Here is an 18049-nt window from a genome sequence, read left to right on the forward strand (position 1 = left end):
CTTGTTAAGCTTCCACCCTCACTTCCTTCAGGGTTAAGATGATCTCACTAAAATCCTGCTGCTCTTGCTTGGCGAAGCTCTCAGTCTGACCCTCTGCTTTGCAGCCCCACTGATTTCGTGCCCACGTACACCTGCTGGTGGCACCTGCTGTGGGGACTTTCATCAACAGCTGTGAAAAACAGAGGAGACGCAACCTTAAAGTGCCAAGGTATCACTTCTCAGTCTTAACTGAGAAAAAAGCTTAGAGAATTTGTGCAAAGCTTAGAGAATTGTTTAAAAAGTCCTTTGTTCTTGGGGACTGAATATATTCACACTGGAAAAGTGAGAAAAGGAACATGTTTATACATTTATTATATACAATATTAAGGCACAAGTTTAAACAGCAAAGAGTAAGAAATCTTTGGCTGACCAACATTATCAGTATTTGCTGTGGGTGACATGTAACGTTCTTCATTTCCCCCCCTATGTACAAATAACCTTCCAGCTGTACAACACTGTACACCAACTTCTCTATACAACCAACAACAATAAAAAATGACAGTATTTTACAACTAGTTACCAACGTCACCTGGAATGGCTACAGCACAGTTTCTCAAAACACAGAAGAGTTCACAGAGTTGGGAAAACCAGCACAAATGGAGTTTCACCGCTCTGCTGAGAAGGGCTGATTTATGGCAGTAGTGCTCCATGCAAGTCCTGCTAGTGCTCAGGCCTGGGGAAGACCCGCTGGTCCTCCAGACCCTTCATCTAGGAAAACTAACATCTCTTGAGTTTAACGTAATTCAGAATGAATCTTCGAGTTTATCTGAGCCACGACTCCAAAAGCAAAGGAGTTGCCTACACCATAGTCTCTGACAAATGGTTTCCTATATGTCACCATGAATCTGGGGCAGCATCGGTTGTAAATGCACCTTGGGATACCAGAAACTCAAGAGACTGTGGTCTCCACGAGGAGGAGGAGTGCTGTACTCTAGCTGACTTGGAGAAGCTGAGCTGCACCACTACCAAACATAACTGAAAGCCGCATCACACATGCTGATCCAACACTGCTGCTGTGGGATGTCTAGCTGTCTGCCTGTACACAAATTAAATAGTTTAATCAAAAGAAATAATACAGCTGGTAATAAAATGCTTAGAGGCTTCCAAGCACCTGGGTATCCTTATTTCTTGATGAGAAATGATGAAATGAAACATTCACCATTATTTGTATTCCCTTGCTTTGACTTCCTCCTGCGCCGCTCCAACCGCAGACTTTCAAGGAAGGGCTACGGAGGTGGGTCAGCGCTGCTGCCATGCGCAGGCCCGGCCTTTATGCAAACACTTACAACCTTTAAATTAACTTTAGAGAAAAAAAAAATTATTTTACAAGGCATATATTAAGCTGTGTAACATTATCCAAGGGTTTTACACGTTTGGTTTCACAATGCAAAGCTTCTAATACTCAAAACACACAGTTTGCTTGCCCGCACAACCTACCTACGCCTACTTCATTTAACAAGTGCAAAAATCAGAACGAGGGCAACACTGACATATGTCTAATTCTATGTACACGCAAAAGTAAGTGCATAGATTTAACATAGCAATTTTGTTTTAAAAAAAAGGTATCAGCCAGGCAGTATTGAGCACAGGGCCCTGGCCCCTGCAGGCATTGAGGTTGCAAGGACTTCAGTTTTCAGCAAAAGCAGAGTTTAAAGTGCCTGGTGTTTTCACAATCGAGGGCTCTGATCCGATACCTGCAGGAAGGGGTGACCTCGAGCCAGCCCTGAGCACATGACTACTTCCAGCACCTATCAATTTTCCACTGTAGGAAGCTTCACATAAAATCCCATCACCCCTTTTCCCAAAGCCAAGGTCTTAACGTCATAACGGTGCACCACAAGGTTCAGGAACCCCAAAGCCAATACAGAATACCTCCAAGAGGAAAATTTCCTCATCAGCATGTGCAATGCATGAAGCAAATGGTATGCCATGATTAATGCTGCTGGTGAGTCGGCTGTCTTACAAAGATAGCTGCCACCTCGTGCAGAAATCAGGGACTAAGCTAAAAATTAGAAATGTTCCATCCTGGGTAAAACGAGGTGAAAAGAAACTGCAGCTCAGTGCAGAAAACAGATGATGCTCATGCTTTGCTTTGCAGTTAAACCCTTCCCAGCCTGACCCTACACCCCTTAGTGCCCAGTCCCATGTCAGCTTGAATGGCAGGTTCATATGCTCTAGGAAGGTAGGATTTGGCTGTAGGCATTGAAAATAAGGAAAAATGCTGTTCTTACCACAAGCACACTGGTTCTTCCACTACTATGAACCAGTGCACAGTTAGAGGCATCTTCTGATCTCACACGCAAGCCCAGCTTAACTCCACTGGAAATGCAGCCATGTAACCCCGCTCTGAATGAGCTTCTGCACTGCACAGCCCTTTGGGGAGCTGCCGGGATCCTCCCCCAACTTTCCATCCTGAAACCTTCCCATCCTTACAAGAGGCATTGCTTCAGCAGGGTCCTCCTCCCCCCTTCTACTTTCATCCTCCATGGGAATTCCAGCCAACAACTGCTCCTACCAAAAAAAGAAGACTCAGCAAGTTTGGAGGTTGCAAGACACGAATATTTGCACTGTAAATCCAGCTCCAAGAGCAACACTTGTCCAGCCAGGAAAGAGGCACCTGACCTGCCTGCCCAGGAAAACCACACCACACCATTTCAAACAAATACTTACAAGAACCTGCTGTGTACATCTATGGACCAATTATTCACTGAAATTAAGCAGTGAATACTTTAGAGAAATGAACTGAATCTGAAGAAGACGCAAGTTTCTCCTTGGTTATTTAGAAACTGCCTCTGGCCTCAAAAGAGATGGGATTTCACTCCCTTGTCCTGGCTGCAGAGAGGCAGGAAAACAAGTGGCAGTTTGCACCCAGTCTGTAACTTTACTACCTTCTCTTTACACCAGAAAATGCAGTTTCCTTTTCCCTCAACGATCCCCTTCTCATGCCACATTCAGTTTTCAATGCCCCTTTCTGCTCAGAAAATCCCAGACGTTCATTTCATCACTCCTCTTCAGTGCTCTTGACTTCTTGCTTGGTCCAAAGTCTCAACATATCAGACTCAAGATTCATTCTGGGCACAAACTTCCTCTGTCTTTGTTCAAATGCTCAGGGTTAGTTTTTAAGGTTGGCACACGGAGGACCACCTTGGACCTGGCTGTACGCACACAAAACCCCAGAGGCGCCATCCTCTGCTCAGATGAGGACTTCCATCATGTCCGTATCTGGAAACTCGGGCTTGTGGAGCAAGCTGCTCACTCGGCCTTTGCTGTCAGGCAGCTTCCCGTGGTTTGAGTTCTCTGCAATGAGAAGGGGGGAAAGTTGGTCTTCAGCTCAAATTCAACAGCAAATTTTTCAAAGCAAATATAAATCCATTTTTTTCTGGGTGGTGGTGGAACACATCTTAACTGTATATCCCACATACTGAAAGCCAGATTTGATCAGGAGGCTCGGAACGTCACGCTGAATTGCCTGTGCAATGACAGCAGGTGTGTTGGTGAGCACAGACCCCAAGGGCAGGCATAAAGATGGTATTTAAGAGATACAAACCAAAGTACCTCTTTAGCTGTGGCCCTAGAAAGAAACAGCCATTTGTGAAAGGTTTACATCATTTGGTACCAAGTTACTACTTGTTGTCTGATCCATGGTAGCTCTCCACATGTATGCTCCTATTCTACATCAGGTACAAATTTTAGGAGTTTAAAACATCACAAAGGCAGTACACAAATAATCAGGTAGGTGGTTTAATCTAAAATGTATTACTTTGCTAGTGGGATGGGCTAAGAGAATGTATATGGCCAATTATTACAATGTATGAGAGATGTTGTTAGGTGTTTATCTTCATCACCATAGTTCCCAAAAGCCAAATTCAGAGAGAACTCCTCTTAATTTCTTACAAGCAGCAATAGCTTTGAAAGGCTATTTTAAGAGTTCCTGGAAACAAATTCCAATTCAGATTGCCCAAAACACAGTAATACAGAGTTTCAAGGAATCAGTGATATTCAGCCCTATTAATGATACATGGCATGTGTTTAGAGTGAAGGCTTGCTTTTGAGACAAGATGAATGTGTAGGAAACTGGCTTTTTCAAAATAATGTGTGTAAAATAAATGTCTCCTTGCTGCAAACCAGCAGTTTCCACTTTTCAAAAATAATTGAAATTGTATTTCTTTACCTCTTCCCCCTCAAAATCTCTGCTTTCTCCTTACTACTTGCCCCAGATTTCCTTTAAAAATTAGGGAGAAAATGGTGCCTTCACTAACCATGGTTTAAATTGAAAAAAAGAGAAGGGTCTGAGGGCCTGAGCCGCTGTGGAGTGTTTTCAAGGTGTGAAACTGTCTTTTTATCTTTGGTGGCATGAATAATTGCATTTGTTGTAAACTGCCTGCTGCAGACAAGTGGAACTTTACAGAAGCTACTGAGCACGAAGCGCTGCAAAGCCAGACTGGGAAACCTTGGAAAGTTCTCTCCTTATGATTTTGGTTTCCCTGAAGAAACCTCCCCACCACCTTACAAACTGTGAAGGCATCACCCCCCTCCACCAATACTGGGGTGTCTCTGCTGACAGCCCTGGGGGTCCTGGTGTTTCACACTGACGTGGGGATCTGGCAGAGCTCACCCAGTTTCTCGCTGGCCACTCGTGTTGCTGGGGGCCGTGGGGCCGGGCTGTGCAATGGAGTGGTACCCAGCCGTCCACGGCCAGGGAAGGAAGCAGCAGAGGGCCAGAAGAGCTCAGCGCTTTTGTCTGTCTGGGTGCTGCTGTCTTTGCTGCCCGTCTTTGTGTGGGAGGCTGCTGGTGCCGGAACGGGCATGCAGGACAAGGAGGGCAGCGGAGGAGGCAGCGAGGGTACTGATGGGTGGTCGTGGTGCTCCCTCCCCAAGAGCAGTCCTGAAAACAAGCAATGCTCAGTCATATCCCCACGTAAATGTAAGTGCTGCCCCCCCATCCCACCCCAGAGCTACAAGGCGCTGGTCTGGATATGTCCCCAGCCCTTTAGCTCGGCTTAGCTTTTCCCTTTGACACCACCTGTTGCTCTTCTCCTGACATCCACATGGCACTTTCGTACAAAACCAGCCTTTTGAGAGCAGCCACCCATTCTTGCATCCCCTTTTGCATGCTCATCCCAGCAGAGCCTCACACATCTCCACACTCCCTGTTCCATGCAGCCCCAAACCACAGTCCTGCACTCATTTTCCCATTTAGCTGCCACATTACATCATGCACTCCTACCAAAGGGATGCTCACCCTCTTGTTTAACTAGGCTTTTTTTCTAGCCCAAATTTGTTATTTACTCTCACAAAGTTACAAACATCATCTGCTTGTTTCTGGTAGGCTTTCCCCCAATTATGGCTTTCTATAATCAGTGCAGAACGATTTAATATGATTAAAGATATAATTAAGATGCAATGCAAGGTTAAAAAATGACTAATTTTTTACTTCAGCACAAGGACACGTGTTCTTCCCATGGAAAGTGCTCTGGAAATGAGTCATCGGGGCAGCATGTGCCACGGCCAGGGACACTTTTGCTAAACTCAAGCAGGAGGATTAGGATGAAGTGATGGATGAGCCAAAGCTTAAGTAAAAACTGAGCTCACCTATGCTTCCCTTCCAGATCTTCTCTTCCTTCTTCTCCTCAGCTATCTGGTTGCTGGTGAGTGAGGTCTGGCGTGAATGCGTGCCCGTAGCAGCGGCGATGGAGGGGACGGACCGAGCTGGTCTCAGGCTGGCGCTGTCGGCTTTCCCGGGGTCCTTCCGTGACCGTTGCTGAAGGACCTTGATCATGGCATCCTTCTCAATTATTTTTGCATGGAGATTCTTTATTCTGCCAAAATATAAATGCCTTGCTTACAGGAATGGAAGAAGCAGGCAGCCCTCCCCATGCTGGGGCAGCAGGACAGGTCCCTGGTCCCTGGACATGTGCCCTGCTGCTCTGTCCCCTCCAGGTCTGAGTGACTCAGACAAGGCAGCTCCCACCAGTTCCTCTGAGGATAACCATGCACTTTGAAACAGGCAGCATTTCTAGCTATTAAACCAAATCTGGGAACTCTTTTCTGCAGGGTTAACTGAACCCATCTATTGCTGTGGCTTTACCAATGCAGCAGGAGCAATGAGGGCAATATCTTGGCTGCACTGCAGATTGCTACCTTCACCAGAATACAAACACACAGGCTATTTCCACCCCTGTAATACATCAGGGCCAAATCTGGAAACCCTCCTTTGGCAGGCTGAGTTAACCCCATGATTTGGGTCTGTTGTCAGCTGGAGTAAAGACCTGCTGAAGCAAGCATAAAGGTTCCCTTCGGTTTCCCTAACAGCTGGGCTGGGCTCTTGCTTCCCCCTCACCACTGCAGAAATGATCAGCACAGAGTGTGCAGACCTGAGCTAAGCTTACTTCTCTCACACAGACCCCAAAGACTCTCGAGTCACAAAATAAACGGATTATTTGAGACTTTTCTCCAGGAACGATTAACACCAAATCATACCAAAAGACTACAAAACCACATTAAAAAAAAATAATTGTACATGTACAATATGACAGCCAGATGACTTTAGCTTGACTGTGATGTACAATATACAGTCCAATGCAGCTGCATTTTGTGAAGCAGTGAAGGCTAAAATGCTGCATCTGGAAAACCTATATGTACAAGGGAGATAGCTAGTAACTTCATGTTGGCGTTAGTTTTCATAATCAGATGTCTAAATTGCAACAAAAACACAAGATCCTAATCTATCTTTAATGAAGCCAATGGCAAAACCCATTACTTAACTGGAAGCAGGATTAGCTTGCATCTGTGAGTGGAAAACAAAAATCAAACCCAGTAAAAACAATCACTGATATTTTCCACAAGCAACAAACACACCTTTTTATAAAAGTGTCTGCAGGCTGGTGTTTTTGTGGGGAAGCCAACACTGAAGAACAGATTTTTAAATAGCTTTTCAGTAAAAACCTAGAGGAATACACAAACTTTCTCAGGGGATTTTTACTCAGCAAAAAGCCACTTTTCATCAGGAAAAAAGTCTGAATTAAAAATACTGCCCAGGTCTAACGCTTATTGAACTACACAGCCACATGTCCGTTTGTGTGCTGGAAATGGAGAAGAATCTGAAACAATGAATGTTACTCTTGCTGACTGCCTGTGCCCAAAAGAGTTTATGTTATATCTTCTACTACTTGTAAATGCATCTTTTTTTCGCGGTACTCATGGTGCTAAATTTGGCAAGTTTGTTCCTAAATGCCAATGTGACCATCGACGACTTATATGCGGGAAACAGTGCATCTAGAAAGAGCAATAAGCAGGCAAGAAGTGAAGTGAGGCAAAGGCAAGCCCTTGCATTGCTGATTATGTAGGAGTGGGATTACAACTTCATCTTTCATGACCAGATGCTCGTGTTTCCAGAGGGGGATTTTCACTGAGATTAATCAAGCATTCAGCTTCATCACATGCCAACCTACTTTTAATAGTGGAAAAGACTCTGTTTTGCAAGAAGGTTCATTTTTGGCACGGAGAAGGTTTAACCGAAGGTAGGGAGGAGGAAGTTATCTAACAACGGCAACTCTTTAATCCCTGTTTTAATGCTGAAGAGCAAAAGTCAAAGTGAAGCTAAGCCCATCCTTTCCATGCATCCATGAAGGAAACAGAGGGCATCCTGTTTTATCTGAACCCAGCTCAACCCCCACGACAAGCAGGTACGGCATGACAGCCCCTTACGTGTACTCCATGTCCTGGCAGCGCCGGTTGGCTTGCACGATCTCCTCCTCCTCCTGCCAGCCCCGCACCTCCAGCGCACTCTCACCATAGCTGCCGTTGCGTGAGTGGCTCGGGGCCGAGGCGTCCCTGGCAAAGTGGTTCAACATGGTGAGTCGGGCTCCTGAGACTGCGAGGGCAGCTTTTGCAAGTGAGATTGGTCCTTGCAAAGAAAAGCCCAAACCCACACTCAAAGAGCAAGCTACTGACGGTTGCCTATCAAGCAGACAGCTACCTGGTGTTGGGTTGCCTTGCTGTGGTCTACTCTTGGCTTGGGTTTAGTCATTAACACCATTAAACAACCAGGCTGATGGAACAGAGAGCATGCTAAAATCACGGGCAAAACCCATGGGGCTAACAGCCATCCTGGAGGACAGGGTCAGACATCAGAAGGACTCCCACTGTCTGACTCACTCTGGGGAAATGGTCTCAAGTCAAAAAGACTACATCACAAATAAGAAACAAAATTGCACACTCTGGAAGGTGAAAAATAGCACAGGAATTGCTGCCTAGACTGGAGTGCAAAAGAAAGCGATCACCCTGAGTCATGCACTTAACCGCATTTCAAAGGGAAATCTCTTTTTAGGATGTTTTCAGGGGATTTGGCTTCTAAGAAACTGGGGCAAGAAGTTGTTTATTCTGTACTCCTCATCACTGGAAAGCCTCGCTGCAGTGCCTTGTGTGCTTTTGGGCACCATGCTTTGACACAGACAAACTGGAGACAGTCCAGGCAAACGCAACAGGAATGGGAAGGGGTTTACACTAGCACATGTGAGGAATGGCTGAAGGAAGTAAATTAGTTCAGGCCAGGGAAGACACAACAGGGGTTATCTGTCTCCCAATATTTACAAGGCTGATACAACATCGACAGTGATCTGTTGTTGATTATGTGCTCCTGGGAAGCACAAGAATCAATTGAGGTACTTTGCAGTAAAGAGGTTTAGCTTAGCTATCAGAAGAACCTTTTTATTTTGAAGCTTAATGAAGCTGTGGAACAGGGGACTTAGGCACAAAATTTCCCTCATTAAAGCTTTTTAAAACTAGGTTGAACAAGCACGTTGCAGACCGTGGGATGGATGCAGCCATATACCAACAGTCCCTCCCTGCTCCTGTGGTGCAGGAGTTGCCTTACCTATGCTGTGCAATTTGGCAGCCTGAGACTTTCCCGTTGAGGCCATGGCTGGAGTCTGGTACCTGGATTTGATCAACTTCTGGACCTGGTCAGAGGGGTAAATCCTGTCTTAACTGACTACTGTATCTCACTAGCGTGACACCACAGAGAGGAGCATCAACCTTGGCAGTGTGACTCAGCAGGAAAAGGCAAACAAAATCCAGCCTTAAGAAAACACCCATTCCTTATTATTCCCCCATTCTTTCTGCTGTGAACAGAGCTGCCCGCTTGCAGCAACATCTTACCTCTCTGTTGCAGCTGTGGCTGCAGCATTCATGGCAAAGTGCCTGATCGTACTCTCCTCTAGGTACTTCTGCTCCCACTTGGTCATGTCGGCTTCCAAGGCCAGGATCCTCTCCTCCTTCTCCCGCACCAGCTCCATCAGGGCTGGGGCACTGTGCTCTGGGAGGCTGCTGGCCTGGTAGCTGCCCTGCCTCTGCAGGTGGAAACAGCAAGATATTCACCTCCTGCCAGGTATGGGAGCTACTGGCCCTTTTTTCCCCACGTCTTCTCTGGAGCTCACAAAGATGCCCCCATGTCTTTTGACATGGGCAAGGGGAATCCCTTATGTTGCAGGAGGACAGGCAGGTTGACCATGTGTGCAAGCCCAGCACGTGCTTCTCTGGACCATGCTAACAGAAGCAGGGATCTGGTTGCTCCCTGGATGTGCAGGGATTTAATGGGATACCCCAACCCAAGGGAAAAGGCAGGAAAAAAAGCTGGTAGAAAAAAGAAGCAATGAAGCTTTAAATTATTTTCTTCTTGCTGGGACTCCATCACGTGGCTGGGCAGTGCTTGGTATGGACAGGCAGTTATTACCAGAGGATTTATATATACAAGCAGAAAAAAAGTGACACGTAACCTAGCTACATGTAACCTATTTAAAACAGCAGCTGGGAAAATAGCCCAGATATGGATTTATGCCTGTCTCATCTGGCACACTAGTTCTCATGTGCCCTCAGGAGATGCTTTCTGTGGTGCAGCAGGTAACTTTCTGACTGAGGGGCAGAATATCCCCAGGCACTGCAGGGGGGCTCCCATGGGATGCTGACAAGCATCTATACTGCGAAGAAAGCACTTACCCAGGCAGGATTTATCCCGCCCAGTTACAGGCACTTAATTAAAGCACCTAAGCAGCACATGCAGCCTTCCCAAGCTCCTTTTGTTGTTAGTTGAAAGAGGAGGAGGATGGAGATCCAGCCCTCGGCTTAGGGGAGGTTGGATGGAATGAGCCCTCACCAGGGGAAGAGGCATGAAGCTCTGGGAGAAGTGTCAGAAATAATTTTTTTTTTCCCAGTAAAAAAATGCAAGAGATTTGTTACACTCCATGGTGCACAGGACTGTGTTAAAAGGGAAACTGTGTCTTGTTTCTCATGTCTACACCATGAGCTTCCACTGGCAAAGCGGCTCCCGGGTGCAGTACCAGCACACCTGAGCAAGGGCTGCAGCAACTGCTTCCACTTTCCAAAACATGTTTCCTCCTTCTAGATACTTGTCTTCTGCTTATGGGAAACTAGAGATACCAGGGGAGGGCTGCAGTCTTTGCTTTTTGGTGCAGTAACGCATTTGGAAGCTCCTTTCTGGAAGAGTACAATACGGAGTAACCCTTAGGAGCAATGGCTGCAAGCCTTCTCCTGCAAAAAAACACCACTTATGCTTCAAATATTGTCAAATCCCTGGCAGGAAGGTAATGTTTTGGAAGCACAGCCCTGGGTCTGTGAATGGCATTTTGGGACATCACGGGTGCCTGTCATCTTCATTCTCAGTCAAAACCTCTGCCAGCCCTGCATGATCAGCCTGCAATGCTAAGTCTAAGGCTTTTTTTCGGTCCTAGCTCATGCATAAGTGATAATGTAGATTTGCCATTTCAACTCAGTTACCACCAAGCTAGGAACACAGGGTACTCTGGCTCGCTGTCTCCTTGTGCGCTGTCTGTTCTGATGACTCCAGTAAAAATGAGAAAATAAAGCTCTTTTTTCTCTGTGATGAGAAAATGTTTCAGTAGATATAACTTTGATAACTCAGAGAAGACACGGCTGAAGTAAAAAGTTGGGGCACCTTGAAGCAACATGATTCATCGCAGGGTTGCGGCTCATAAAACAAAAGGTATAAATAGTAAAAAATGCCCCAAAGTCTCCTCTCAAAGCTGATAGGTGAGATGTGAAGTCAGAGAACCTTTCTTCTTAAAACTTGTTAGCGTGAGCTGGTGTAGGCATTTGAGAACTATGGCAACCCAAAATGCAGTTGCTGATTACAATGCCAAAAAAAACCCAATTAAAAATTAAGGAGTGTGTAAGTTACAGAGAAATTTTCTGCCAAAACTGAACTGAACTGCCTGAACTCTCAAGACAAGGACTTTGTCAACAGTCCATCCCAGTTACTTAATATATTGTTTTGTCCCTATATGCCAGCCCAGAGAACAAAACCTTTACTAGTCCTAGTTTTACCCTCACTCGAATTTTAATCGTATTTTCTCAAATGCTCTTTCACTTGTACCAGCATTAGTATGTCATAATCCACATAACTTCTTTTTTAAATTGGAGAAGGGGTAATTGAGAAGAGCTACTGGAAGAAGACAGGAACGGCAAGCCCCTGGTGGGCAGGGCAAGAAAGACTTATACAGCAGCAAGCAAGAGCCAAGACGGATGAGAAGAGTCTCCAGGGAGCAACAGTGACAGTGATGCCGGTGGAGGGGTGCTGGGGGACCTGCCCTGAGCTGGGGCTGCCGGCAAGAAGGAGCTGCTCTCAGGTCTGGCCACTTTATGACATTGCAAACAGCTGCTATTGCCCATAGAGCTATTTCCCAGCCGCATCCTGCAGGCAGGATCAGACCCTCTGCTTTCGGGCAGCACAAGCTCTGTGTACCAGCTGCTTTGGTCTCCACTAACGGCTCGCGCATTTCTTGACATGGTTATGAGTGAGCCCTTCACGCATTACAAGAGCATCATGCTTTGCTTATGTTGCTGATTTTTCCCCGAGAGGTGGTTTGATATACTCTGTACATCTGCTTGCCAGCGCCCATGTATTCGGCCCTCATTGCTGGCTGTAACCTGGAAATCCTCCCTGCAACCTCTCCATGCTTCTTTCCCCCCTTTTCACAGATGACTGGACTTTGGGACTTGGGGATGGAGGATAATGTGAGAGACCAGGTTACCTACCCAAAGAAATAACTATGCCTAAAATACAAGCACACCACCATCCCTCTGAGGACACAGGGCTGCCAAAAAACCCAAGCGGACAGAAATGCAAAACTATACTTGTAGCCAGTCCGGACTGGACTGATTTTAAATAATTTACAGTATGAAGATAATGCACCATTGGACTTGATGATCCTTATGGGTCCATTCCAACTTGAGATATTCAATGCTCCTATGATTTGTCTCCAGATCTGTTATGGACAGAGGTTTCTGTGAACCAAGTACATCATCTTTGTCCAGACTGAATACTGCCCAAGCCCTTGCTTCCACCTAATCCCACATCATCCCACCTTGCGTTTTCAGTAAAAGATCTGCCAAAATCTGTGTGCCAGATCTCACACCCATGTGTACTGCACCTTTCCTTTCCTCCTTTAGTGTGGAGCTGATCTTGCACAACCTGTGATTGCTGGGGAGAAACCTGGAAGGACGTTCTCCCCTGGCAAGTGTGGGGACACACGCAGGGGCAGAGACCTGCCTGCCCTTGAGCAGGGGAGCCAGGAGCTCCCAGTCACGCAGCAGGCAGGACTCAGCCACGTACAGCAGCCCCACTGTGGAGCTCCCCCATCCTCCACTGAAAATGAGGAGTTAGAATCATAGTGTGGTTTGGGTTGGAAGGGACCTTCAAAGTACTACCCCCTTGTCATAGGCAGGGACATCTTCCACTAGATCAGGTGGCTCAAAGCCCTGTCCAACCTGACCTGGAACACTTCCTGTGATGGGACACCCACAATCCCATACAAAGGAAAGGCTGAGGCAGAAAGTCCAATGACTTGAACCCAAAAGCAAGGCGGTACCTGGCAGGGATGCAGGCAACTGCCCTTTAAAAGCAACAGCAAAGGCCCCGTGCTGGGGTCCTGCACAGCCCACCCCACCCTCACCTGCTGCATCCGCAGTGAGTCCAGCTCTCGCTCCAGGCGTGTGCGCAGCCGCCGCTCCATCTGCTCCCTCTTCTCGCAGGCTGCCTGCAGCTGCGTCAGCGCCTGCTGCAGCTTCTCCACCTTCTCCACGTAGGCCTGCTTTCGGCGCAGCTGTGGGGGACAGGGGGTCAGCAGCGCCGGAGGGCACTGCACACCCACCCTGGGCCACTGAGACCCCTGTGCACTTGGTACGTGTACGTTGGGCACAAGCATGGCTTTGGCCATTTGCTTTGCAGGGTTTCTCCAGGGGAAGGATGGTGCCCGGTTGATGGGCAGGAGAAGGGCACAGCAGGCATCACTGGGGCAGCTCTACCCCTTTCGGAGGGAACAGTGACCAGATCTTCCACCCACTGGGGACCTGGTACCCATGAATACCCCTGGCCATTTCTGAGCAAGAGCCATCGTGTTGGTCGATACTCTTTGGGCAAGCACACACGCTGGCCTCAGCTACGAGGAATCCCAGTGGGTTTTATCAACTGACGACACTTGGCACATTGTCTGCATCCAGAGTCTCTGTTTTTCAACCCTGTGGATCTGTCCAAAGCAGGTGGAAAAACTGGAGTGCCAGCAGCCAGAAGCACTCCACCTGCTCTATCTTGCTCATGTCAATGTATAGATGTGCTGGCAGCTAAAGGCAAGCCCTCCTTACACATATAATTATTTAATTACTGAAAGGCTAAACATGATACAAAAATCCTGCAACACAGGGTTTTATGGCTAGAGATTGCTCAAGCAGCAATCCAAAAGGAATTTGCAAGTGGACTGCAGGTATTCAGGGTGCTCAGTGGCTATCCCCACTTCTTCTGTCCTCCTACCATGCCATTAGGCACTCAGTGACACTGCAGGGTATCACGATCAGGGCTCAAGGCAGGAGCTGGCACACTTGGGAGCCCTCGGGGAGAGGGGGCTGCAGTTGCCAGACACACTGGGCATCTGCTGCACCAGGCACTGGTATGGGCATCTGCTGTACCAGACACTGGTATGGGCATCAAAGCCTGTGCTGAAACCTGACCCCCAGCCAAAATCTGGCACTGAGATGGGGCGAGCTCATGGGAGCCAGGCGTACCTGGCTGTCCATGAGCAGTCCTCATCCCCAGGGAGTATGGACACTGACCCAAAAACTCACCCACGGGGCTGTGGTGGTGGGATCTGCCTGCTCTCCCCAGGGGCTGCAGTCCCAGCCTCAGAAAACCCAGTTCCCCCTCTTCTCCCCTAATCTTTTGTCATGAATTTTCTCTTCATGAGCATGAATAAATGTACCTTTTGAAAGGTATCTGCCTTATAGCAGAGAAATTAACAGTGCACACAAACTGAAGCTGCAAGCCCCAAAAGACCTTGACGAACCCCAAAAGACCCCAAAACACTCTCGACTTAACTCCCTGACTCAGAAAGGGAGGGTGAATCAGTCTGAATGCTGAATCATGCAGACTTTGCCAAGCCTCAGTCAGACCCCATCTGCAGCCTGGGGGTTAATGCGGGATGCTCAAGGTCATTGCCATGATCACTAAGATCCTCTTTAGAACTTCTAGGCTCCCTCATTTATTTTTATGCTTGTTTGAGACCTGAAGCTTTTCAGAGGCAAAACAGAAGGCAGAAAAACACATTAAACCCAGCTGACACTGGGGAACTAGAAAAATAAGAGAGGCTGGGGAGATGCTGTGAGCTGGCAAGCCCAGCACCAAAATGATATCCTGGTGTCTACCTCTTTTTTATGTACTTATATCACTACTGAAATTAACTGTAACATGGGTTACGATTTAGGAGCTATGGCCACAAAATATCTGTGTCTAAATATCTAGGGGATGTAGTGAGAAGTTTGCTGCCTTGTTCCTAGGCATGTGGAGCAAATAAACACTAGTGCTGGGTTCCACCGACTCTGTGGGGTTCCCCTTCGCCCACAGTCCTCTGCTTAGCCCAGGACTCCCATGCCACAAAGAAAGTTTTTTTTTTCCACTATGTGATCCTGGATTCACCTACTCATTATAATGATAATAACTTTTTATTTAAATTCTTCTTCTGCCACCCTAAATCCATCCATGTCATAGGTGAAGTGAAATATGGCCTTGTTCACAGCAAAAGCAAAACTTGGCCTAAACAAAGCTCCTCAGCCAGAGATGACTGGCAGCGTGACCTCCCCAGCTTTCTGTAATCCAGGCTAATGCTTATGGCTCCTGGGGTTTTCCATAAAATTAATGAGATTATAATCCCCACTAGTCTCTGGCAGCGGCACGAAGACTGCATTCCTTGGGAGCTCACAATTTGGCAAGACAGGCACAGTGGTGGCTTCTTGCTGAATGTGCTATTTTGGCAGTAGGAAGATGCCTGTGCCACCTCCCAGCTGCGTCAACATGGACCAGAGAGGGGAAGGGGGCTCCCCCGGGGTCCCTCCTTGGCAGCAGACCTCATCCGCTCCCCTGCATCCTGCCAGATGCTGGAGGGTCCATCTGCACCACAGCAGCCAGAATTTGGCTTTGCAGCAGCCCCCTAAGCTCCAGGGTTCACACACTCACGCATGAGTGCGCCTCTGCCCATGCGGTTGAGGCGATGCACAGGCATTCACTGCCTCAGAAAACTATTTTGTTGGAGATACACAACAACAGTTCCCACATTCATACATTTATAGGGAGGTTCTTGAGCCAATTCTGACTTTTCTATCCTGCCTGTAGATTCATAAGCAAAAAATTCACCCACACATTTAAAAAACAAATTACAAAATGTTGTCATTTAAATTAATGGACTTGTCAGTGCAGTATGCATCTGTAATGGAGGGGGACTGCAATCAGAAATACATGATACTAAGCTCCACCACTTCAAAGACATGCAGACTCATATAAAAAAAGCTGGATGGCAGTAACTGGATGTAACTGGAGAGTTACCAGTCCATCCTTCTGCTGCAAGGTAGGATCAACTCTACCTAAAACATGGCACATGTCTGTGTAATCTGTTTACAAAACCCTCCAGGGGCAGGGACTCCACAACCTCCCCCTGCAAACTACTTCACAGCTTATTTTCCTATACTGCCAGAAAACTTTTACCCTAATGCCTAATCTGGCTTTCTCTTACGCAATTTAAGCAAATTACTTCTTGTTCTGTTTCCAGATTGTGATCTACTAGAGCAAGAAGCATTTAATGAAACAATTCACATATTCAGAACATCAGCAAACTTGCCTGAACACTGCCCATGTCCCAGGGATTAAGAAAATAAAGATGAAGAAGAGTTAAGGCTAAAAGGGGATGATCCAAGCAACTAAATCTGAGTAAAGATGAGTGGGTCTTGGAAAAATATCTGCACTAGGAACATAACTCCAGTTTGAGCTATAGAGTATCTATTCTACAGATATGACACTTGAGTCAAAGACTGTAAGAGCTGCAGAATTCACTATCACCCTAAGTAGGTTGTTTCACTGTTAATACTCTAACTCTTAACTTCCAGCCTGATTTGCTCAGCTTCAGCCCCCAAACACTGCATCTCATTATTTCTTCTTATGTTAAAGACCAGCGTTTAATCTGGCTGACAGCAATCCCTTCTTCATGTTCATGTGCATGGACTGGAGCTCAGCCACCTCTTCTCTTTAATTGTTCACAGCAAAGAACAGCTTCTGGGCCCCAAATAAATTCTACAGCTGTTTTCTGAACCCTCTCCAATTATTCAGTCTTCTGTCCAAAGTGTGGACCAGACACATATTTCCAGCACCAGACTTCTAAATGACATGTGGTGATAATACCACCTACATATTTTTGAATTAAATCCTTCTACTAGCAGGCACTCGGGATAATGTAGATTTACACAATATGCTATCTTATGTTAATTCAACTTAGTAGCTACTGCTGATTTCTCAAGCCTTGATTTAAAAAGCTTTTAAACTTAATTACATTCTGGTGGTAGAAGAAATCTGGGTGGATTTACAAAGCAGCGCATGAGGTAGAGCTCTGTTAATAATAGTCATTTTCATTAGAGCGATTTTGTGTTTCCGTCAATATATTCCAAATTATAGTAAAAACCCCAGGTTTAAGATGAAGGTTGAAAACTTCAACAATATCTGCTGCATATATATCAAATTGAGCTCTGGAAACACTGGAGACTGTTGAAAAGGTGCTTTGATTTAGTGATGAAATAGGCCAAATGCAAGGGAGGGGGAGCACAGGAGCTTGGGCACATGCTGACAGCCACAGATAAACTGCACTTCTCTCAAGATGCATGACACTGCCTTGAACCATTAAAACATGGCAGCTGATATAAAATTCATTCAAACTCCCCCTCAAATTAAAAAAACAACCAGTTAAACACTACCAGATCGATGTGGATTTGCTCAGGCTGAGGGTTCTGACAGACAAACTCTGGTAAATACCTTTGCATCACCTTCATATGTCGTCATCTCTGAGATCTACCATGCCCCAGGCAGGAGGTTACCACCTCCACAACATGTACCATGCCCCAGGCAGATGGTTAGCAGCTCTCTAGAGGAGAATATTTGTCCTCTCCTCAGCTCCACCAGCCCACAATCCAGGATTCTAGCTCTGATCCCCGGCAGAGGCACATTTCTGTTGGATGACTAGACTAGAAACTGGCAACTGCAAAGCTCTTACGAGGCAGAGCCCCGAGACTGCAAACATTACTACAACCCAGCAGGCACAGGGTAGCTTCTTACACCACCTGCCTGGAAATCTGTGTTTATGCTTCTGCTGCCTTCACCAGTGTGTATTCAGCAGGTTGATGTTACCTGCCAATACCACACTGACAGTCTGTGGAGCAGCCAGGAGCTAAACCTATTTCTTCCTATCCCCTGTGTGATGCCATGACTGTAGAAGCAGGTGTTGCCACCTAAAACAATCCTTTATGCAGTCACTTTGTAATGAAATGCAAACAGAAAACCTCTGGTTGCCTTTAAGGCAAGCAGTGTCAAGTGAATTATGTACAGATTAAACATACAGTAGCTCCTGCAGCTACACCAAAGGGACTGCCCCAAAGACTGGGATGGTGA

The 18049-nt window shown here is 46.6% G+C and overlaps 1 protein-coding gene across 2 annotated transcripts in view; it reads right to left on the reverse strand.

The window, feature by feature from the left end:
* Positions 1 to 334: 334 nt before the first annotated feature.
* The window catches only part of AMOTL1 (angiomotin like 1), a 61148-nt gene continuing 43433 nt past the window's right edge, over positions 335 to 18049 (reverse strand). For both annotated transcript variants that reach the window (XM_064441348.1, XM_064441349.1), the window contains 6 exons: positions 13029 to 13178; positions 9199 to 9389; positions 7747 to 7872; positions 5632 to 5858; positions 4655 to 4924; positions 335 to 3336 (listed from right to left, as the gene is read on the reverse strand). In XM_064441348.1, the coding sequence (XP_064297418.1) occupies positions 3233 to 3336; positions 4655 to 4924; positions 5632 to 5858; positions 7747 to 7872; positions 9199 to 9389; positions 13029 to 13178 (1068 nt within the window). In that variant the 3' untranslated portion in view covers positions 335 to 3232. The remainder of the gene's footprint in view (positions 3337 to 4654; positions 4925 to 5631; positions 5859 to 7746; positions 7873 to 9198; positions 9390 to 13028; positions 13179 to 18049) is intronic.

The sequence above is a fragment of the Phalacrocorax carbo genome, chromosome 1 (genome assembly GCF_963921805.1).
Source record: "Phalacrocorax carbo chromosome 1, bPhaCar2.1, whole genome shotgun sequence".
NCBI classification, from domain to species: domain Eukaryota; kingdom Metazoa; phylum Chordata; class Aves; order Suliformes; family Phalacrocoracidae; genus Phalacrocorax; species Phalacrocorax carbo.